Below are 23,864 nucleotides of genomic sequence, written 5' to 3' on the forward strand. Positions count from 1 at the left end.
ACCACAGTTAGGATGCATTTCAAAAGGCGTATGAACAGGTATAGAAAAGAGATGAGCAGACCATGTGCAAGGAGATGGAATTAGGTTGATTGGCATCACAGTGCGCTGGCTGGCCCTGTTGAAGGGCGTCAGCCCGAGACAAACTGTTTAATCATTTCCATAGATGCTGTCTGATCTGCTGAGTTCCTCCAGTATTTTGTGTGTGTTGCTCTGGATTTCCAGCATCTGCAGAAACTCCAATGTCTGAGCCTGTTCCTCTTCTGTGCTCTTTGTAATCTGCAGTCAGTCCATTTACTCCTCTGTTACACCTGGAGAATATATATACTCTTCTATGTCTGTAGGAAACAAAATAATGTATAACAATATAGTAATATAGTTGGACCATCAGAGGTAGATTTCCCGCTCACCTTGGTGAGTGTTGGTCTGGTAATCCTGATGATTTTACTAAAAATAAAATAATGAAACAAATTCAGTAATCACGGAATCTGAATGCTCCAATTTCATTTAATGGTGTTAAACTGAATTGGAGTTACAGTTATAAGCAGCATTGATATTTCCAAGTAAGCCTTAAGTAATTCGTTATTCCAAATCTGTATTACATGGGCACACAATGCAATTAAAATTAGATACTTTTGAATATTTTTGTGTTCATGTCTTGTTAGCAAACTACTTTTTGTTTCAATGAATAGAATACTTCATCTTAACAGTGGAGTGACAAGTTGTACAACTAGAGGTATTAGCGATTCCATGGAAGAAATAGTGTTTGCTTTTGCCTCTAAATTTCATTAGATTTGATTATTTTGCAAAGGCCTTAGAAAGGTCTGAGATAGTTTCCATCATGTATATGTTGGATTGGTATAACAAGAGCAGTAGTTTTAACTAATTTTTTGGATAACTATTTGCAGTTATATTGCCCAACTGATCACATTTACTTCAATGTATCATTCCCAAACTATATTCCATTACTACTCTTGGAAGTCATTTCAAGAAAACTGCTTTTGAATCTGAACAGGATTATTCCATACTTGACCAATCGTGCATTTATCATTTGAGCTGTATCTTTAAATCATGGATTAGTTGGTCTATTAATATTGTATGAAGGGCTGAAGGCTCATAAATTTCAAATGAATGAATCTTGATTTAATTAATTGACAAAAAAAAAGCGAAGCATCACTGGATGAACTTTATTAAGTGCTGTCAGCAACGTGTTGTAATCTTTGACAGGAAGATAGTAATGAGATCATTTTGGGTCAGACTAACAGTTTGACATAAAAAGCAACGTTCTTTTATCAGGATGAATAATATATAATCATAATTTTTCTACTGATTCTATTAAAAACAGCAGTGAAATGAGCATACAAATTTCCAAAAATTCGTTGAATTAACTTCTACCTACACAGCAATAGAAGTAACTGTCATGGTCCGGTCTGTGAAGTCCGTATTCCAGTTCACGGTCCGGCCCATTGACCCTTGCTCCAGGTTTTCCTGTCTACCCTGTTTCTGTTCTTGTTGTTCACTAATTGAGGGAGCTGATGCTCTTTGGGGCTGGCTGCATAAATACCTTCAGACACCAGGGCATGGCTGCTGGATTGTTCTTGTCCTTACTCCTTGTATCCCTTCCTCTGCCTTCTGTTTCCTCGCTTGAAGCCTTGCCGGTAACTCACGCCTCGCCTGAAGTTCTCATTTCGCCTTGCAATGCCTGAAGCCCTGCCTTGTCTTGCCAGTAACTCTCGCCTTGCCTGAAGTTCTGTCTTGCCTTGCATTGCCTGAAGCCTTGCCTTGTCTTGCTGGTAACTCTCGCCTCGCATGAAGTTCTCATCTCGCCTTGCTTTGCGAGAAGCCTTGCCTTGTCTTGCCGGTAACTCTCACCTCGTCTCGCCTGCAATCTTGTCCTGGAACCACCCCGCACGTAGCTCCCTTCCTGTCCCTTGCCTCCGTCGGGTAAGCCAGGCCGTATTGCCATTACCTACGGTTGGTTCTGTCCCTTCCTGTCCCTTGCCTCTGTCGGGTAAGCCAGGCTGCATTGCCGTTACCTGCATTTGTTTCTGTCCCTTCCTGTCCCATGCCTCCGTCGGCTGATGATCCGCGCCCTGCCTAGCCTCTAGCCTGAAGACTCCAGCCTCCTGCCTAGCCTCAAGCCTGAAGACTCCAGCCTCCTGCCTAGCCTCAAGCCTGAAGAATCTAGCCTCCTGCCTAGCCTCAAGCCTGAAGACTCCAGCTTCCTGCCTAGCCTCAAGCCTGAAGACTCCAGCCTCCTGCCCAGCCTCAAGGCTGAAGACTCCAGCCTCCTGCCTAGCATCAAGCCTGAAGACTCCAGCCTCCTACCTAGCCTCAAGCCTGAACACTCCAGCCTCCTGCCTCCTGCCAAGCCTCGTCTCAAGTCTCTAGCTTCTAGCCTGAAGACTCCAGCCTCCTGCCTCCTGCCAAGCTTCGCCTCTAGCCTCAAGCCTGAAGACTCCACCCTCCTGCCTCCTGCCAAGCCTCGTCCTTGCCTAGTTCTGGGGTCCGAGCCAGAGGCAAGACCCAGGTATTGGGTCCTTGTCCAATCTCTGGCTCCGAGTCCAAGCCTGGGCTCCTAGCTGTCTTGTCCAGTCCTGTTTTGGGTTCCCGGTTTTCGTGTCCATGTCCTTGCTCTCACCCTGTATCCTAGTCCTGTCCCTAGTCCTTCAGTGTCTGTGTCTTGCACTTGGGTCCGTTCCCAGCCACCTCCTTATGACAGAAGCAAAACAGGATGAGATTATGAAGTTATCAAAAAACAAAGTACAGGTTTCCCCCACCATCCGAAGGTAGAGCATTCCTATGAAATGGTTCGTAAGCCGAAATGTCGTAAAGCGAAGAAGCAATTACCATTTATTTATATGGGAAAAATTAGTGAGGGTTCGCAGACCCAAAAATAATCTGCCAAATCATGCCAAATAACACATAATACCTAAAATAACAGTAACATATAGTAAAAGCAAGAATGATATGATAAATACACAGCCTATATAAAATAGAAATACTTTTCCACAATCATTACTGAACTGTTCTCCGTAGCGAAAATCTCACGCAAGCGCCGTTGGCAGAAAATCTCACGCAAGCGCTGTTGGCAAACACACTCTCTCCAGTAACCTTTAAGCTATGAAGCTGCCAAATCATACCAAATAACACGTAAAAATACACAGCCTATATAAAGTCGAAATAATGTATGTACAGTGTAGTATCACTTACCGGAATTGGTTCAGTGCCGAGCACATTGATGATGGTGTGTTAGACTGCGTCGTCGCAGGTTGGGGTGGTACAGTGGCCCCCACCCTCCAGGTTGCCAACGGATACCGATCCGTGAAGCATGCAGGGGTGCAGCGGTAGCCAGGAGGCACACAACACATCTTTAAGGAAAAAGCCAAAATAAACATGCTAATTAATTAGGTGCCGCCCGGCACGTAATTGTCGGCCCAGATCAGTGCCGATTTCCAATTGGGTCGTCTCTGATCTGGGCCGACAATTATGTGTCGGGCGGCACCTAATTAGTTAGCATGTTTATTTCGGCTTTTTTCTTAAAGATGTACTGTGTGTCTCCCGGCTACCGCTACATTCTCCACGAATAGGTATCTGTCCACGGCCTGGGTGTTGGGGTGGTGGGACACTGGGGTGTCATCTCGTCGTCTGTTTCCATTAGAGCAGGCAGCGCATCTTCTCCTATGACTGCCTGCCTCGATGTCGAAGGTCGAGGTTCATCGTCTGCTGTGGCTGATGTGGAAGGCTTGCTTGACTGCTGAGCCTCGCGCATTTTTCTATCACACAGTTCTTTGTAAGGACTCAAACTATCTTGCAAATATCCCCTAAACCTACGTACCCTTTCAAAATTAAAGTCGTACTTTATCATTGCAGTGAAAATCTCACGCAGCTGCTTCAAGTTCAGTTGGCTACTGCATTCAGTTTCGATTGTTATCCTTTCTTCTTCCAATTGTATCAGCTCTTGATCTATCAGTTCTTGGTCATGGGATGCCAAAACCTCTTCAACATCATCTTCGTCAGCTTCCACAAGCCAAACTCACTTTGTCCTTGCTTTGTTCACCACGATCAAAACGCTTAATTATGTCTAGTTTTATGCTAAGTGTAACACCCTTACGAGCTCTTTTAGGCTTTTCCAATACCATAGAACTCATCTTGCAAACGGTTGCTCACAGGCACGTGTTTAAGCAATGCCGGTGAGAATGCAGGTTCCCGGGGAGAGCAGCTGCTCGGGGCGCGCGCTGCCTTTTATCGTGCGCTGATTTTTTCACGCGCTGCTTTTTTTCGTAACAGTGAAAACACCTTCTGAAAGCGAAAGCAGGGAGCTAATGTAGGTCTTTCGTAACAGTGAGGTTTCGTAAAGCGGACGTTCGAAAATGGGGGACACCTGTATTTCAGAAACATCCACCATTGTCGCTGTTCCTAAAAGACCAAGGTAACATATCTGAACGACTGGCATCCTGTTGCACTCACCTCAATAATAAGCAAATGCTTTGAGAGGCTGGTCAAGGACTACATCTGCAGCATGTTGCCATCCACACTGGACCCCCGACAATTTGCCTACTAACACAACCGATCGACAGATGACACAATAGCCACAGCTCTACACATTGCCCTTACACTTCTGGAGAAGAGGAATGCTTATGTGAGAATGCTGTTCTTGGACTGCAGTTCAGCATTCAACAGCATAATTCCCTCCATGCTCAAGAAGAAGCTCAAAGACCTCAGCCTTCACCCTGCCTTGTATAGCTGGATCCTGGGCTTCCTGTCAGTTCGCTGGTAGGTGGTAAGAGTGGGCTCCCTCACCTCTGCCCCTTTGACCCACAACACAAGTGCTTCTCAGAGCTGTGTCCTCTTTACTCTCTGTATACCCATGACTGTGTCGCCACCCACAGCTCCAATCTCCTAATTAAATTTGCTGACAACACTACACTGATTGGCCTTATCTCAAATAATAATGAGGCAGCCTATAGAGAAGAAGTCATCACCCTGACACGGTGGTGTCAAGAAAACAACCCCTCCCTCAATGTTACAAAAACGAGGGAGCTGGTTGTGGACTACAGGAGGAATGGAGACAGGCTAGCCTCTTGACATCAATGGATCTGGGGTTGAGAGGGTGAACATCTTTAAGTTCCTCAGCATAAACATCACTGAGGATCTCATGTGGTCTGTACATACCAGCTGTGTGGTGAAAAAGGCACAACAGCGCCTCTTTCACCTCAGACAGTTGAAGAAGTTTGGTATGGGCCCCCAAATCCTAAGAACTTTCTACAGGTACACAGTTGAGAGCGTCCTGACTGGCTGCATCACTGCCTGGTATGGGAACTGTACTTCCCTCAATCGCAGGATTAAGCAGAGAGTGGTGCAGACAGCCCAGCGCATCTGTGGATGTGAACTTCCCACTATTCAGGACATTTACAAAGACTGATGTGTGAAAAGGGCCCGAAGGATCATTGGAGACCCAAGTGACCCCCACCACAAACTGTTCCAGCTGCTACCATCCGGGAAATAGTACTGCAGCATAAAAGCCAGGACCAACAGGCTCCAGAGCAGCTTCTTCTGCCAGGCCATCAGACTGATTAGTTCATGTTGACGCAACTGTATTTCTGTGTTATATTGACTATTGGAGAGAGCAACCAGAGAACTGGAAATGAATACCAATGAATTGATCCACTTGACCCGAAATAGGAGTGTGTGGGCCATGGCAGTCAGAGCTCAGACTGGGCACGACACTTGATGATGATGATGATTTTGACTATCCTGTTGTACATACTATTTGTTATAAAGCTTTCAAAGGTACCTTTAATGACAGAGAAACGTATACAATATACATCTTGAAATGCTTTTTCTTCGCAACCATCCACAAAAACAGAGGAGTGTCCTAAAGAATGAATGACAGTTATATATTAGAACCCCAAAGTAACCCCCCCTCCCCAGCTCCCCTCCCTCCCACGTGTAAGCAGCAGCAAGTAACAATTCCCCCTCCCCCCCACCGGCAAAAAAGCATCAACACACACACCGAACACTCAAGCATGAGCAAAGCATCAGCAAAGACACAGACTTGCAATACTCTAAAGACTACTTGTTCACCCTGTATTCGTCGTACCACAGGCTCTCTCTCACCCTAATAAGGGAGAAAGAGATGTCTCCGTTTCATAGCAAGAGAGGAGACATAACAAACAAGTCGCTAGTTTATGATGTTAAACGTCCATTGCATCGCTTTTTCTGAGCTCTGTGCCCAAAGATCTCAGGTCTCTCGGCACATAGCCAAAGATTTTCCAGCTCCCACGACACACCGGTCCAGGACACCGACCTTCAATCCGCCCATCTCCAGAGCCCCAAGATCCTGCACCACCAAAGGCGAGCCAAGCTTTTAGGCCGTGCCCTTAGCATGTCAGGTAACGGCCAGTCGTGACACCCCGAGAGTGGGTTCCGTTCCCACAAAGAACCAAAGTCAGCATGTAATTCCAGGTTAGAGTCTTCAAAAGAACCCTGAAGAGGAAAAATAGAGATATTAAAGATGGAAATAGAGCTGTTTCTGAAGATGCAAGCAAAGGAATCTCCATTTAGCACCATCTTGACTAAGCTCCGCAGATTAGAAGGACTGCTTGGGGCCCTGAATGTAAGTAAGGGAGGAAGTGAATAGGCAGATGTAGCACTCAGGCCACTTGCAGGGGTAAGAGCTGGGAGGGAGGTTAGTGGGGAGGGGAGAATGGACAAGAGAATCATAGAGGGAGCGATAACTCCGGAAAGTGGAGGGGGTAGAGGTAAAAATATGTTTAGTGGCAGGATCCCTTTGGAGACGGCAGAAGTTGCGGATGATGAAGTGGTAGATAGGACCAGAGAACCTCTATCACTATAAAGGCAGCGGGAAGTTGGAGTGAGAATGGTTGTTCAGGAAATGAAGGAGATGCGACTGAGGGCAGCATCAATAGTGGAGGAAGGGAAACTGTTCTTTGAGGAAGGAGGACATCTTTGATATCTTGGAAAGGAAAGCAACATTCTGGAAACAGGTCCAGCAGAGGCAAAGGAACTGAGAAAAGGGATTGCCATTTTTACAGGCGATGGAATGGGAAGAGGTATAGTCAAGTTATCCATGGGAAGTGCAGGTTCATAAAAGATATCAGTTGACAGTTTGTCTCCAGAGATGGAGACTGAAAGATCGAGAAAGGGGAGGGGTGGGGGTGTCAGAAATGGATGAATTGAATTAAGGACAGTGTGGAAGTTAGAAGCAAAGTTGATGAAGTTGACTAGGTCAGCATGGGTGCGTGAAGCAGCACCAATGCAGTCAGCAATTTAGCGGAGGAAAATCTGGGGGGCAATACCGGGAAAGGCTTGGAATATAGGCTGTTTGACATAGCCTACTCAGCAAGTCTGGCAGCACCTGCGATGAAAGAAACTAAGTTAACTTTTAAGATTGATGGCCTTGCCTCAGAATTTGGAAAAGTTGGAAGTGAAAGTTGCAGAGAGGTGGGAGAATAAAGGGAATCTCTGACAGGGTGTAGGCTAAGAGAGACTGAATGAAAAGAAATGGTGCAGGTGCCTGTTGAAAGAAGGCAGTGAATGCTTGTCGATCAATGCTGATGCACTGGGCAGACAATTAACTATGAAACCAGTGCAGAGAAAGTGGTGGGAACAGGGCTGTGAAATGAAGTTACACACACCAAAGTTGCCGGTGAATACAGCAGGTCAGGCAGCATCTCTAGGAAGCGGTACAGTCGATGTTTCAGGCCGAGACCCTTCGTCAGGACTAACTGAAGGAAGAGCTAGTAAGAGATTTGACTAAGCACACTAAGCACATCTTTCCCTCTCCCCCTTCTACTTTCCACAGGGATCGCTCCCTACGCGACTCCCTTGTCCATTCGACCCCCCATCCCTCCCCACTGATCTCCCTCCTGGCACTTATCCTTGTAAGCGGAACAAGTGCTACACATGCCCTTACACTTCCTCCCTTACCACCATTCAGGGCCCCAGACAGTCCTTCCAGGTGAGGCGTCACTTCACCTGTGAGTCGGCTGGGGTGATATACTGCATCCGGTGCTCCCGATGTGGCCTTCTATATATTGGCGAGACCCGACGCAGACTGGGAGATCATTTTGCTGGACACCTACGCTCTGTCGGCTAGAGAAAGCAGGATCTCCCAGTGGCCACACAATTTAATTCCACATCCCATCCCCATTCTGACTTGCCTATCCATGGCCTCCTCTACTGTAAAGATGAATCCACACTCAGGTTGGAGGAACAACAACTTATATTCCGTCTGGGTAGCCTCCAACCTGATGGCATGAACATTGACTTCTCTAACTTCTGCTAATGCCCCACCTCCCCCTCGTACCCCATCCGTTATTTATTTATATACACACATTCATTCTCTCACTCTCCTTTTTCTCCCTCTGTCCCTCTGACTATACCCCTTGCCCATCCTTTGGGTTTCCCCCCCTCCCTCTGTTCTTTCTCCCTAGGCCTCCTGTCCCATGATCCTCTCATATCCCTTTTGCCAATCACCTGTCCAGCTCTTGGCTCCATCCCTCCCCCTCCTGTCTTCTCCTATCATTTTGGATCTCCTCCTCCCCCTCCCACTTTCACATCTCTTACTAGCTCTTCCTGCAGTTAGTCCTAACAAAGGGCCTCAGCCTGAAACGTCGACTGTACCTCTTCCTCGAGATGCTGCCTGGCCTGCTGTGTTCACCAGCAACTTTGAAGTGTGTTGCTTGAATTTCCAGCATCTGCAGAATTCCTTGTGTTTGGGAGGAGGTCTAGTCCAGTTACAGAAGTTGAGAAAGCAAACGAAGTGCAGAGGTGGGCCATGTGATAGGACAAGTGAAGTGGAGATTGGCAGTAAGAGTGACGCTTTGGAGGTCTGTACACATGGAAGAAGCAGTATCAGCACTGTCATTAATATGTTAAGAAAAGACATGAAGGATGGGAGGCACCTGACACTACACATGCTGGAATCCGGACTCAGTGGGTCTGGCAGCAGCTGTGGAGAAAAATGGGAAGTCAACCTTTCAGGTTTTAGACCTTCTTCTGGAGAGGACCTGAATAATATTCAAAGATTCAAGACGTTTATTATCTAAGTATTTACGCCGTATACAACCCTGAGATTTGTCTTCCTGACAGCCACGAAGCAAAGAAAACCATGGACCCCATTCAAAGTAAAACATCACCGGCCACCCCACACAAAAAAAAACAAATTGCATAAGCAACAACAAGAAAAAGAGTGAGAAACACAAAATTTAAAATACAAAATCGAAAGAGTCGAGGCATATTGAGTTCAGTTCCGTGTTCATTATTTGCAGGCTACACTGATTCAAAATTGCCAAAATAGCAACAAAAAAGGAGTGACCACAAACCAGAAACACTTCATAACGTGAACTACAGAATCCAATCCACAAGCTGCCTCAGTTAAACCTTGCCCAAGACCCAGAACTCTGGCATAATCCTCCAACATCATCAAACGAGAAGGAGACAGAGAGACCATTCAAATGTAGTGATCTTTCTCTGACAGCAGTGAACGAGAGGCTGATAGATGTTGCTGGACACTTGCTCGCCTTCCACTCTCATCAGTGATTTTCAATCTTCCTTGATGCTTTAATCAGTGAGATCAGCAAGAAATGGAGTCAGCAAGGGCTCATCTCCCGTCCCATGACCCGTCTCCAGAATTCTTGGCCTCATAGCTGCACACTTTGCTCGAAGCCTCACAGAACATCCTCGGAGACAGCAAAGTACCTGAGCCACCAAAATGTAGAAAAAAATGTACCACTAAAATATAGATCAGAGGCTCCAATTGTAGCAGAACCACATTTGAAAGAAAAAGGAAACAAAAAAAGTGAAAGTAGTTTTGTGAAGGATGAAGGATGTTGCCCTTGAACATTTTGTTCACTGCTACCTTTGTCTCCTGGATAAAAGGACAATTTAGCTGAACTATGAGGTTCCCATTACTGCACCTTTGATATGGAAAAAAGAGGGCAAGGTTAAAGGAGAAGGTGTTCAAGTGAGAATATAGACAAAGCCAGAAAAAGGAGGGTAGTGATGGAGGGGAATTATTTGATCCTCTTTATTTAAGAGATAAAGAACCATCAAACCATCTTGGTGTGCTATGTTGGTATATAAAGTTTTGATCTCCCTGCAAAATTAAGCCATATGGGACCAGGAACATGGAAAGGCTAAAATTAATTCACAGTGCCAGAAATGTCACAGATGTAACTTGAAAATGGCTGGAGAATAAGCAGAAGAATGGTACTTATCTTGCTTTGCTTATAATTGAACAGTTCTCAAAACTTGTCTTAGAATTGGGAAGTTACCATAGCAGTGTATTCAAGCATTTAGAAGATGCTTGAAACAGATGCTTGATCTCACTGAAACATACAAAATACCTGGATGATATTTCTCTTGGCCGGGTTGTCTGGAAACAGGAATCCCAATCTCAGAATAAGGACTGGTAATTCATGGCAGAGATGGAAAGATGTGTCTTCATTCCAGAATGTAGTAAATCTTTAGAATTTTCCACACCAGTAGACCATGAAGTGAGCATATTTGTGATGTAAGTGCATCTATATATTTAAACATTAAGGGCATCAAGTGTGCTATGACTTGTAACTTCCAAACATTAAGTAATTTAAAAGAAAATAAAGGTGTTTGAAATTCGAGTCTTTGTTCATGTTTTTTACTTTGAATGAGGTGCATATCTATGTTGTGGTAAAATCACGATGTATGCAACTCACCTACAGTATTGTTACATGTAACCCATAATGTATTATTTAAAAAACAAAGAATACTTAATTAAACAATATATTTACAAAACTACTGAAATATTAAATACACAGCACTCTTCACTGCGTAGCTATAAACTCCAACTAAATATTCAAGATTCAAGTATATTTATTATCAAAGAATGCATAAATTATACAACTGCTTACAGGTAGCCACAAAGCAAGAAACCGGAAAGAACCCAATTAAAGAAAAGAATAAATTTTTTAAAAAAACAACTCAATGTGTAAGAGAGAGAAAAAATGAATAACATATCATGCAAACAATTGAAGCGAACAACAGCATTCAGGACCAAAACTGAGTCCTCAGATCCAAACCCCGGAGTGGCCCAGAGTAGGCCCAAAGCCTCGTTTATCAGTTCATCATGTTAGCAGGCACAGAGCACAGCAGCCAAGGCAGTCTTCATGACCTCAGCACCATGGAGATGACCATCATGGTGAACGAGCAAATTGACTTTTGCCTCTGATCCCAACACACTGTCTTTTCAGTCTATCTGGGCCTGTATTTAAATTGACCCAATAACGGAACAGCGAAAGGCTCTGGTGATCGCAAAGAACTAGCGAAATTGGCTCTCACCTCTGATCTGGGGTTGAGTTGTCTAAACAGTGAATCATACCTCGCACTAGAACCCAGCTGCAGCAAAAGGCTCCAGGCATAGAACACATCGCCTAGCGACGTACTCCAGGTGTTGTTTTCGTCATCCAGCCTGAAGCTGCTCTCAAGCTCTTTGAATCAGCTTGACACCTAGAGCAGTCCAATCTTGCACCTGGACCGGTGGAATGAGCACCGAATCTTCTCTGCCCTGACTTATCATTTCGGCACCCAGAGCAATCCAGCCTCATTCCTGGGCCAACTGTGTGGACATTGGAACTCCATTTGCAGTGATTTTGCAACACACCACATTGTCTTGCCGTTGCTTGCCCCTTCACTGTTTGTGGCAATAATTTAACACAATTTACCTCAGAAAAGGTATTTTTAGTGACGTACTTTGTCAGATTCCTAAGCCTTTTGACTACCAGAAGCTATTACACATGTTCAGTAGCACCATCTTAACAGGAAGAAAAGAAAATGCATCTCAACTATATACAAAGTATGCTATATAATACAGCTACTATATAGACATCCACACTATAGTAGGTTTTAAATTGTCCCATTCATCCCCAAAGATTTAATTGCTGTAAAGGATTTCTTATTCTTGTGAGATTTTGTGCTCATGTTAATCTTTTTAACACTACCTTGGGATTTTGGAGATATTCTTTGACATCCTTACCAGGAACAATGAGGTCACCCAGGTAACATTGAGTGCCTGGCCAGCCTTACAACACCTAGTCCTTAGATTTCTGCCAAAGTGCAGGTGTAAATGCTGTTCCAAAAATAAGGCTATTATAGTGATAAAGCCCTTTGTCAATGTTTATGATGAGAAACAATTTGGATTCTTCTTCCACCTCCAGTTGTAGGTAGGCCTCAGTTAAGTCCACTTTGCTGAAGTATTTCCTTCCAGGAAAGTTTGCAAAGACATTCACTATCAGACCTATTCTTCTTGGCTACTGGTACCACTAACATTCCCCACGGACTCCACTCAGCCTTGAAAAGAATTCCTTCAGCTTCTACGTGATCTACCTCACTGGCTACTTTATCACAGATGGTTATAAGGAACTAGACAGTTTGCAAAACTTAGGTGTGACATATTGTTTAACACTATTTTACCCTTGATCTGTTTGAATATTCCAATATCATTCTTGAACACTGCGTGGTATCATCCAGGACCCTTCTTAAAGTACTTCAGTTGACTCTATTGCAGGCGATGTGACATGCAAATGGTGGATGGATCCCTAATCAAGTTGTAGTTGGCTCAACCAATGGAGCCCCACAATGCTAGTCCTCCTGTTTTTAGAACATAGAACATAGAAATCTACAGCATAATACAGGCCCTTTGGCCTACAATCTCATGCTGACCAAGTAACCTACTCTAGAAACTGCCTGGAATTACTCTACCACATAGCCCTTCATTTTTCTGAGCTCCATGTACCTAACTAAGAGTCTGTTAAAGACCCTATCCGCTTCCACCACCATTGCCAGCAGTGCATTCAATGAAAAACTTATACTCTTTTCCATATACAAGCCCATTGTGGCTTGTTGGTTGTTGTAAATTCAAGAATGTCATTACATGCGAGTTATCTTTTTTCCAGTATAAGTTCTTAGTTGGATATCTGCAGGCTATCTGTTTAGTATCTTTGAAATGCGTCTCAAATTCATTTTATGGATTGATTGAAACAGCTAAACCAACCTCCAATTCCATTTTAATAAATTTAATGCTTACTTTTGGTGTAAGTTATATTACTTACAGTATCTATTGCTAGTTTTCACATTGTAAATCACAAGGCTACTCATTCCTGTGTCAATCTCATCCTTATCAAATTTTTCATCAACAGCATACAGATTAGTGCTCTTTTTGAAATTATAATTTGAGTGCTTCTCTTTTTCTCTTCTCTGTCTGCCTAAAATGATATTTGTGTCATACTTTATTTCATTTTCTGCCAGTTTCACCATGAAACTTGTATTTATCTGGTGTACGTGAGCCTCTGCTACAATGGGAATACAATTTGATTAGCCAGGTCAGTTTATGCTTAGAAGTTGTAATTTTGTTATACTCATTTTCATTCCTAACTGCAACTCAGTTGTGTCTGTGTTTGCTGTTTCCAGGGATACAGCTATTTCAACTGCCCTTTTAAATGAAAGTTGTGCTTTGGTTAGGATCCATTCTTGATTTTTTTTGTAAGATTGCACAAACTAAGTGATCTCTCACTGAATCATTAAGCCCACCATTGAAGTGATAATGCTCAGTCAATCCCTTCAGTTCAGCCAAGTACGCTGAAATGGACTTGCCTGCTTTTTGATTACGCATATGAAACCTAAAGCACTCTGCAATCAACAATGGTTTCAGTTCCAGGTGTTCCTGCATTACTTTCATGATTCCAGCAAAGCTCATTTCTATTGTTTTGGTTGAAGCAGTAAAGTATCAAAGCAAAATATTTTCTTTTAAAACCAATGCACTCAGTAAAATTGCTGCTGATTTCTCATTTGCTATTCAATTTGCTTCAAAATACTGTTTCAATTAGCTCAGTATACATGAGCCAGTTACCTGTGGAGCAACTGAATGCATCTATCTTCCCAATGTACCCAGCCATATCTGATTTTTTTAATGATTATTATCACCCAAAACTCACTGTTTATGAACCTTCCATTTTTAAACTCAACCGTGTTTTTTCTTTCCCTCTGAAGAACACGTTCTGCATAGCTTTTAAAACTTGAACACTCCCCCGTGAGGGGGAATTTCTAGACTGCCTATGAGATGGCTTTTTAGAGCAACTCATGATTGAGCCAACTAGATAATTGACTACTCTGGATTGGGTGTTGTGCAATGAACTGGAATTGATTAGAGAGCTCAAGGTAAAAGAACCACAAGGGAAAGTGCTCCTAATAAGAGTGAATTCACCATGAAATTTGAGAAGGAGAAACTAGTCAGATGTATCAGTATTACAGTGGAGTAAAGGGGATTACAGAAGCATGAGAGAGGAGTTGGCCATAATTGATTGGGGAAAAAAAACACACTGGCAGGGATGACAGCAGAGCAGCAATGGCTAGAATTTATGAAAGCAATTCATAAGGCTTAGGATATGTACATTACAATGTGGAAGTAGTAGTCTAAAGGCAAAATGGCAGAACCATGGCTAACAAGAGTAGTCAAAACCAAAACAAACACCAGAGAGGGTATATAATAGAGGGAAAGTTACTGGGAAGTTAGAGGATTGAGATTTTAAAAAGCAACAGAAGACAACTAAAAAAGTCATTAAGAAGGTAAAGGTGGTATACACAAGTAAGCTAGCCAATAATATTAAAGAGGACACCCAAAGTTTCTTATGATACGTAAAGTATAAAGTGTATATGAGAGGCAAGAGTGGATATCGGACCACTAGAAAGTGATGCTGGAAATATTGTAATGGGTGACAATGAAATGGCAGACAAACTGAATAACTATTTGGCATCAATCTTCACTGTGGACCGACGCTAACAAAATGCTGGAATTTGGGAGTCTGTGATGAGGAAGGTAAATGCGATGTTCGCATTTGATTCAAGAGGACTAGAATATAAAAGCAAGGATGTAATGATAGGACTTTATAAAATACTGGTGAGGACTCACTTGGAGCACCGTGAGCAGATTTGGGCCTCTTATCTTAGAAAGGATGCACTGAAACTGGAGAAGGTTCAAAGGAGTTTCAAAAAATGATTTCAGGATTAAATGGCTTATCATATGAAGAGCGTTTGATGGCTCTGTGCATGTATTCATGAGAATTCAGGAGAATGAGGAGTGACCTCATTGAAACCTATCAAACGGTGAAAGGACTTGACAGAGTGGCTGTAGAGAGGTGTTTCCTATGGTGGGAGAGTCAAAGACCAGAGTATACAGCCTCAGAATAGAAGGGCTTTAGAATGGAGATGAGGAGGAATTTTTTCAGCCAGAGGGTGGTGAATCTATGGAATTCACAGGCAGCTGTGGAGGCCAAATCTTTATGTATATTTAAGGGAGAGGTTGATAGATTCTTGATTGGTCAGGGCATCAAGAAGTACAGGGAAAGGCAGGAGATTGGGGCTGAGAGGAAAATTGGATCAGCCATGATGAAATGGCGGAGCAGACTCAATGGGCCAAATGGCCTAATTCTGCTCCTCTATCTTATGGTCTTATAGTCTTATCTCACTGCACTTCAATAATTTGGTAGCTGTACTTGGTACATTTTAAAAATACCTCGTCCCTACTGTGATACTTTCTAATTTCAGAAGCTTAATGTAATTCGTAGGAAAACAAAGAGTCTGAAATGTGAGGCTTAGTTTGTATTCTTTATTTTAAGCGAGGTGTCTGCTTATGATGTGATAGCATAATGACGTATGCAATTCACATATTTTTAAATATAACCAGAATGCATTAATTAAACAAACAAGGAATGCTTAATCAAACAATATATTTATAATACTATTCAAATATTACTGAAATATTAAATACATGACAAAGGGATATGTAGATAATGCAGGAAGATGATGTGGAAGTAAAATGTCAGCCATGATTTTATTAAATTGTGGAGCAAGAACAAGAGAGCCACTAACCTTCAAATGCTTCAAGTCCCCTCATTATATGTTTCCATTCTACGATTCCAACTTGGTACAAAAGGTATCAATTATTCTCTGGTTCAAGATATTATTATGTCCCTGGCAAAAGGTGACAATGCTATAAATGATATTGTTGTCCTGGGATCTAGAATACCTCAGGTGCATTATAATTACAGCCATGTAGAATTTGCTTTAGTTTGTTAAATGATCTCAAGATGCCAAAGTATTAATTAATTAATTAACTAATTAATAAGTTGCGTGGAACTGAATTTAATATCAAATTTAAGATTAATCTCAGACAGAAACTTCTGAGATAATTATCACAGTTCAATAATTACGGTATGTTCCATATAACTTGTTCTAAATGAAATGGAGGAGGCGGGGTGGTGTATAGCGGAGAGGTATGGAGGAATTGTTAATAGTTTGGTTTGTAAGGATAAAAAGAACCTCTTCAGGTTGAATATTTTGCTTTTGCCATAGTTCCAAGCGAAGTTTTGTTTTAATGTCAGCAGCTGAATGGTAACTTAAAAAGCTTACTATATGTAGCCCTACAGTTTGAGTTTATATGTTGATTTAATTTCAGAGTAGTGTAAAGTGGTTGTGAAAACATCAGTTTCTGAAGTATGGATTATGAGCATATGTTATGCAGTAGTGTTGTATTTGTCAGTAAATAAATATACTAAAGATAATTGGGAATATGAAAGATTGTCAAATGTCTGGAATTTGGTCACTTCTAAATATTGATTCTGACAAGCTCATTATAGAACTTCATGCACCAATTATTAATTAGTGGTAATGGGCATACAGTCAGAGGGGAATGGTCCCTTCGAGCAATATGCTGTTTGTATGAGTTCCAAGTTCACGCATTTATACTTTGGCAGGGGCACAGTTTGCTGATCCTGACTGATCTACAGGCTAAATAAAGGTATTTAATTGTTCGACTTGCCATATTTCTCCAATTTGGATTCCTCATTAGTCGTAACTAAACATATCAAGATAATTTACCTTGGAGAAAACGGCAATTAAATTCACAGTTGGGATCACAGTGAATTGGCCACCTGTATTCAGAACTGGCTTACCCACCGAAGACAAAGAGTACTGGTTTATGGGATTTATTCTGGCTAGAGGTCTGTAACTAGTAGCATTCCACAGAGATCTGTACTGGGAACTTTGCTGATAGTGATATATATATATATATATATATATGTGTGTATGTGTGTGTGTGTGTGTGTGTAACCTGGATGGAAACATAGAGGGATGGGTTAGAAATGTTTGCAGTCAATACAAAGATTGGTGGTGCTGTGTATACTGTAGAATATTATGAAAGGATACAGTGGAATCAAGATTAATTGCACATATGGGTTAAGAAATGACAGATGGTGTTTAGCCCAGCCAAATATGAGGTGTTGCACTTTGGGAGATCAAATGTAAAGAGACAGTATACTGTTAATAGCAAAACACTACAGTGTTGATATGTGGAAGGATCTTGAGGTCCAAACCTATAGCTCCCTGGAAGTGGCTACGCAGGTTGCTAGGGTGGTAAGGAAGCCATATGGTGGCTTGTCTTTATGAGTTAGGGATCAGAGTTGAAGAATTGGGAAGCTATGCTGCAGTTTTATAGAACTCTAATTAAGCTGCATCTTGAATATTGTATTCATTTTTGTTAGCCCCTTTACAGGCAGAATGTGGATGGTTTGGAGAGAGTGCAGAAGATGCTCCTTGGATTAGAGGATATGTGCTGTAAAGCATGTTGGACAAACTTTGGTTGCTTTCTCTGAAGCAGTCAAGGCTGAGGGGAGAGATATGATAGACAGTATAAAATTATGAGAGACATAGATAAAATAAACATGCTGTATCTTTTTTCCCTAGGGTTTAAAATGTCTAATTCTAGAAGGCATTTAAGGTGAGAGGGAGTATGTTCAAAAGCTACATGAAGAGTAAATTTTTTTACACAGAGAGTGGTGGTTGGCTGGGGTGGTGGTGGAGGCCAATATGATAGATGACACTTGAATAGGCCCATGAATGTTCAGGAAATGGATGGATGTGGACATGTAGGTGGTTTAAGATGGCACCGCCGAAGGCGTGCAACAGCTTACTGTAGTTCAAAAGGTAAGAAATTCGACTAAAAACATTACTTATAACACCTTTTCTGAAGCAAATTGTGGTGAACTATTGCAGCAGACAGTGGGGGGCAGGCAGAGTTGAGGCTGGTTCAGGGAATGAATTGTGCTAGGGCACTACAAGGTGCAGCGTGTTCGAGCTGGGGTCGCAGGCAGAGTTGGTATTGCTGTTAGAGATGGAGTGAGTGATTAGGAGAGGAGTCAATGTGGAAGAGTTTCAATGGCTGTCCACCTAACCCATGTGTGAAGTTGGATCACTCCAAGCGCTGAACTGATTTGGTGAGATCAAGGATGGCTTTGGGTTGGGTGGCCCAAGCATATCATGACACCTGAGTCCAAGTCCTAGAGTTAGGCACTATCTGGTGTTTGGACAATTTAAACGCTGGCCCAGATAGACTGGAAGCATGAGTGTTGGGACCAGAGGTGAGGGTTGGGTTGATATTGCTTGCTCTCCCACAAATATTCATTCCTTTCTCCTTGGTGCTACGGCTGTGAACTGATCTGGCTGCTGTGCATTTTTGCCTTGCTAGTGTAATGAACTGGGACCGAGGCTTGGCCCTACTCTGGCTGCTCGAGGAGCGGATCTGGAGACTCACTCCAGTTCAGAATGCTGTTGGCTTGCTTCTATTCTTTGCATGATTTGTATTTTTTTTAATTCTTTCTCTGCACAGTTGATTTTGGTCTTTGTTTTTTTTAATTCGTTTATTCACGTTTCTAGCTTGGTGGATGCCTGTAAGCAGACAAATTTCAAGGTGTATAATTTATACATTCTTTGATAACAAATGTACTTTGAATCTTTATGTAGTTTATGTAGTTGGGCATTTGATTACATTGTTGTCTGAAAGATCTGCTCCTGTGCTATGTTCTATGAAATTAAAAAATTGAATTGATCACACACTCAATGTTGAAAATCCATGATATGAAGGAATGCGAAATACATAATCCAATTATAGTGCTAATTGAGTACAATATACTGTAATTGCAAGATAAAAAATATAGATGCTAGAAATCTGACAGAAGACAGAAAATGTTAGACATACTGCACAAGCTATGGTAAAAGGTTTTGGCTGGATGTGTTATCTCTGTTTCCTTCTCCACAGCTACTGCTTATCCTGCTGAGTCTTTCAGCTTTTTTCTTATATAACATACTGTCTGGTACTCCTAGATGCTGTGCCATTATTGTTGACGATGCTGTGTTCAATATTCTAAACTATTCCAAAGCAAGCAACTTCATGTAGAAAGCTCCCACTGAGAGATCAGAGGAAATGAAGTTGGATAAGGGAAGAAAAAGAGTTCAGTTTTGCTATTTTATGGCTGTTCATTCCTTATATCCTGTCAAAATGATTGTTGAGTACTTTCAAGTATTAATTTTATGCCACTTAATTCTGGCATATCTTTTAAAAATTGCTCTAGTCAGATTCATAACTGACACCATTTGTTGGAAATATCTTTTTCAGTAAACAAGCATAAGCCCTGGATCGAGACATCCTACCATGGTGTGATAACAGAGAACAATGACACGGTTTTTCTGGACCCACCACTGGTTGCACTGGATAAGGATGCACCGGTGCGCTATGCCGGTGAGTTGATATATGCTATTAGTCATCCCAAAGGCTGTGGCTTGTGCAGATCCTGTAATATTTCATTATGTCTGTGAGACTGTGAAGTTAATGACTCCTTTCACTGTTTTCACCTTTAGTTTGAAAGAAACAAACTGATTTCCAGCTGTTTTAAATGAAACTAAAAGTGTCCCCACTAAATAAAAAAGAATGTTTTTGAAAAGAACATTGTGGGATAGAAATCCTGCTTGTGGAAACAACAGTTTTTGCATTCAATTATATATATCTGCATGTGGAGCATTACTGAAAGGCCTTTGGTTCAATACCCTTGTGATAGTGGTAATGATACCATTGGAGTAGTTATTACAAAAGACATGATTTATGCTGGTGCGTGGAGATGGCTGTCTGATTCTAACTTAACAATAATTTGATAATAGGAAGAATAATTACAATTGCCGATTGCATCAATAATAATTTACACCATTAGCAGGTTTACCGATACTTAGACTTCTGGGTCGTTAGAGTATATTAGTCTTACAGAACCTTCTGATTCTCAATGGCAATCCAACCCTCTATCTTGGAACAATATTAATGGAAAGTTCTATTGATGCCAGTAGTCACTAAGTATCTGTCAGTTTACATGTTCATAACTTGGCTTTTCACATAAGCTCAATGAATGAGCATTTTTGTATTGAACTCTGAATTGGAGGCTCTGACTTCTAGGTAGATTCAAACAGTATTGATGCCCAGTTGAACAGTAGCTTTGACCCTTAATCATTGGTATATTTTAAAATTTAAAGCCAGGTGTTTTAAGCATTCATATCATTTCCCACCTGCTTGCTTCAGTTAATGAATGCTTATTAGATTACATTAGATTATGAGGACACGCAGTCCTTTTTTATTGTCATTTAGTAATGCATGCATTAAGAAATGATGCAATGTGTTTCCAGAATAATATCACAGAAACACATGACAAATTGACTTAAAAAACTGACAAAAAACACATAATTATAACATATAGTTACAACAGTACAAAGCAATACCGTAATTTGATAAGAACAGACCATGGGCAGGGTAAAAGTCTCAAAGTCTCTCGAAAGTCCCATCATCTCATGCAGGTGGTAAACCTCCAGCGCCACCAAACTTGCCGATGCAGCATCCTGGAAGCATCCGAGCACAGTCCAACTCCAAGTCCTTCCGAAAACTCTGAGCCTCCGACCAGCTCTCCAGCACCGAGCATCGAGCACCATCTCTGCCGAGCGCTTCAACCCCAGCCCCGGCAACAGGAAATAGGCAAAGCCGAGATTCTGGATTACATAGTAGCAGCGGCAGCGAAGCAGGTATTTCAGAAGTTACTCCATGTGTTCCTCCGTGCTTCTCACGGCTGTCTCCATCAAATCTGGATTGTGTACGGCCCCCTAGTTACACATATCGATATAATTTGGAACGGCTGCACGCGCTGCGTCACGCCGCCATCTTCTCCTCCCTCCCTTTATAACATTAAGAAAAAAATGAGGATCTCTTATCTTACCTTGCATTGAAAGAGAACTGATGAAATAATTTTAGATATTCTTTTTCAATAATGAATTGTAGTTTTAAAGAAAACTAAACATGAAGTACTTCTGCTGAGTAATTTATGTCGAATTTCTAATAGCTCCAGCTGGCTTTTGTCATCAAGGAGTAGGAAGTAAACCATTTGTTGCTCTAATACTTGACCCTTCTAGTGCTTCTTGCTAGGACATGTTTTTCCCTTCTCTCTTTTTTGCAAGCATGACTTTCACTGATTTCAGATTTGTCTGAAGGATTTTTTTGGTCTATCTGATTTTCTGAATATGATGCAAAATTACTATTTTGCTCAAGTTATGCAATCTTTCTGCATCTGCAGAAAGGAAAAACCAAACAATAAAGGATATAGCAGTCTGGTTTTAAAGTTTAACACAAAGAAGTTGTGAGATGTGCTGTTAAGCAATTGCGCATTTTACTGGAGGAAGGAAAATTTCATAAGGAATAATTTGAAGTCTTTTAGCTTGCATTTCTCATTCACATAAAGAATCCTCATGTGCTGCACATAAAATTAGGCATGTATTTAATTTCTGTATTTATATGAGCATTTTTATCATCAAGTTAAGTGCTACATGCAGCAAACCAAATACAGTACATTTAACTATACATGAAAATGTAATAAAATTCAGTATTTATAATAACACTGACTTAGCTATATTAATGTCAGTATTTAGAATAAGGGAGCTAGAAAAACCCAGGAGTAAAAAAATGCGAATGCTGGGTTCTGAATCTAGCAGCCTCTGTGGAGAGGGAGGCAGGGTTAACATTTAAAGTCAGCAGCCTTTCATTAGTTAGAAGTCAAGCAAGTTTTTAGTTTAGGAGAGGTGGAGATAGATCCACTGTGATTAACAACTATGATGAAGCCTTTACTGTGCAATTATTCTCCATTCGATCAGAGCATTGCTTTTGTGTTCTCCACCTTTTCCTTTGCAGCTTAGAACAATAGTTTGATAGTTCCATTTAACATGTTTGGTTTCTAAGATTTCCTAGTTCTAATGAAAGATTATCAGCCTGACCTACTAAGTATGTGTCAGTTTCTGTTCATATTCTACCCATTATCCAAATGGAAATAGAACAATGCTCTATAAATACCTGAGAAAGAAGTAAGTTTTCGCCACTAGCTTTATGCTTTAGAAGATTTCTGTAAGTTATTTTTATCAGCCTTAATACCCTACTCATATTTACTTGCACTAATTGAATTTAATGGATCAAATTGTACTTGATGCAACCCACCACCTGTAAAATGTTATGGATAATTCGAGGTTATTTCATTGGGCATTTGGATCCAGAAGCTGTTCAGTAAGGTGTAGTGGGGTTTCAGTTTGCATAGTTTCCTCATGTATTTCAATAAAATGGTGAATCCCAGCAAGGTTAGGCTTTGCCATTAGATTCCCTGTGAAGTCCAGCATTGTAGCAACAGATATGGGTCAGTAAGTCTTAAAGCTTTCACCCGCAAAATGACCAAATGCTCGCAATTCACTCTAGAAATGTCAACCGCCTCTAGTATTGTTTGAAGTAAACGTGCAAAGAAGAGTTTAGACCATGACAATACACTTGCATGCATTCAATGCCAGCAACCAATGATGAATTTCCAATCCAAAAGACATACACAAGAAACATTAGAAAAGATAGTTGAAAAATCAGTTGCCACATTCTGGAAATTGTGAGGTTGGCCAGGAAGGAGTAGGTATTCAGTTGGCTAGGGTAGTTGGTTGTAAGGAGAAGAAAACCTATTTGAAAAGTGTAAACCCTTTGCAATGAATAGGGATATCAGACTCCTTTAAACAAAACTAGTCTATGACAACTTTTTAAGGCATAGCAATGTGTTGCAGATGTTTTAATGACTCCCCTCAGTTGGAACAGATTGGCCCAATTAGGGAGGTAATAAAGATTTCCAAACCAAAGACGTATGAAGTGGAGCCACTGTTACTGAAGATATAAGAAAGAAATTTCTGGGATAAATTTTCCACTTGAGTGCAGTTGTTGAATCTGGAGTATTTTTCTTTGTTTGAGAAGTATTGTATTCCTTGAGTTGTACCTGAAGCTTTTGTGAATCAGCACAATACCTATATTAGCAAAGAGTTTGTGAAATACAATGCTGCTTCTAAAATTGGTAGTCTTTATAAAATAATATTCTAAGAAATATTCCTTTATTTATTTAGAAGTGATGATACTTCTTTCAGTTCATTGCTAAAAAAAAACTATTTTAATCAGTGTCAGTTACCACCTGTGAATAATTTGATGCTGATTCACTGAAAATGTTTCTGAAGAACTTGCTAAATTATGTTCTAGTTAGCTTGGGGTAGAGAACTAGCACTGTAGTAAATATTTTTAAAAAATCAAACCTCTTCACAATGTATTTGCACTCAAAAATTTCATTTAGATTTTCAGAGTGTTTTTGAAAGATCCACAGACAAGCCCAGTGGCTTAATTTCTCCAGGATGATTAAACTGAACTTGGGACATGGTGAATTTTTTGAGTGGTTCAGATTCTAACAAGCTGGCAAAATCTTGCTGATCTTTAACAAAATATTCTATATATAACTACTGGCCAACTACTGCTTGTTCTTCAGCTCTGACACCAGCTTTGCAGTCAGCTGGGTTGACTGGTGTAAATACTGTGAACTGTTCATTTAAATGAAGTTTGTGACATTGAATTGCGTGGTAAGAGTAGTTACTTTAATGTGTCTAATTTC

The 23,864-nt window shown here is 41.2% G+C and overlaps 1 protein-coding gene across 1 annotated transcript in view; it reads left to right on the top strand.

Annotated features, from left to right (window-relative positions):
- clstn2a (calsyntenin 2a) overlaps positions 1 to 23,864 on the top strand; it is a 578,564-nt gene that overhangs the window by 245,866 nt on the left and 308,834 nt on the right. Inside the window, exon 3 of the mRNA XM_072254628.1 lies at positions 19,505 to 19,627. Within this exon, the coding sequence (XP_072110729.1) occupies positions 19,505 to 19,627 (123 nt within the window). The remainder of the gene's footprint in view (positions 1 to 19,504; positions 19,628 to 23,864) is intronic.

This window comes from Mobula birostris, chromosome 4 (assembly GCF_030028105.1).
Source record: "Mobula birostris isolate sMobBir1 chromosome 4, sMobBir1.hap1, whole genome shotgun sequence".
Taxonomy (NCBI): Eukaryota; Metazoa; Chordata; class Chondrichthyes; order Myliobatiformes; family Myliobatidae; genus Mobula; species Mobula birostris.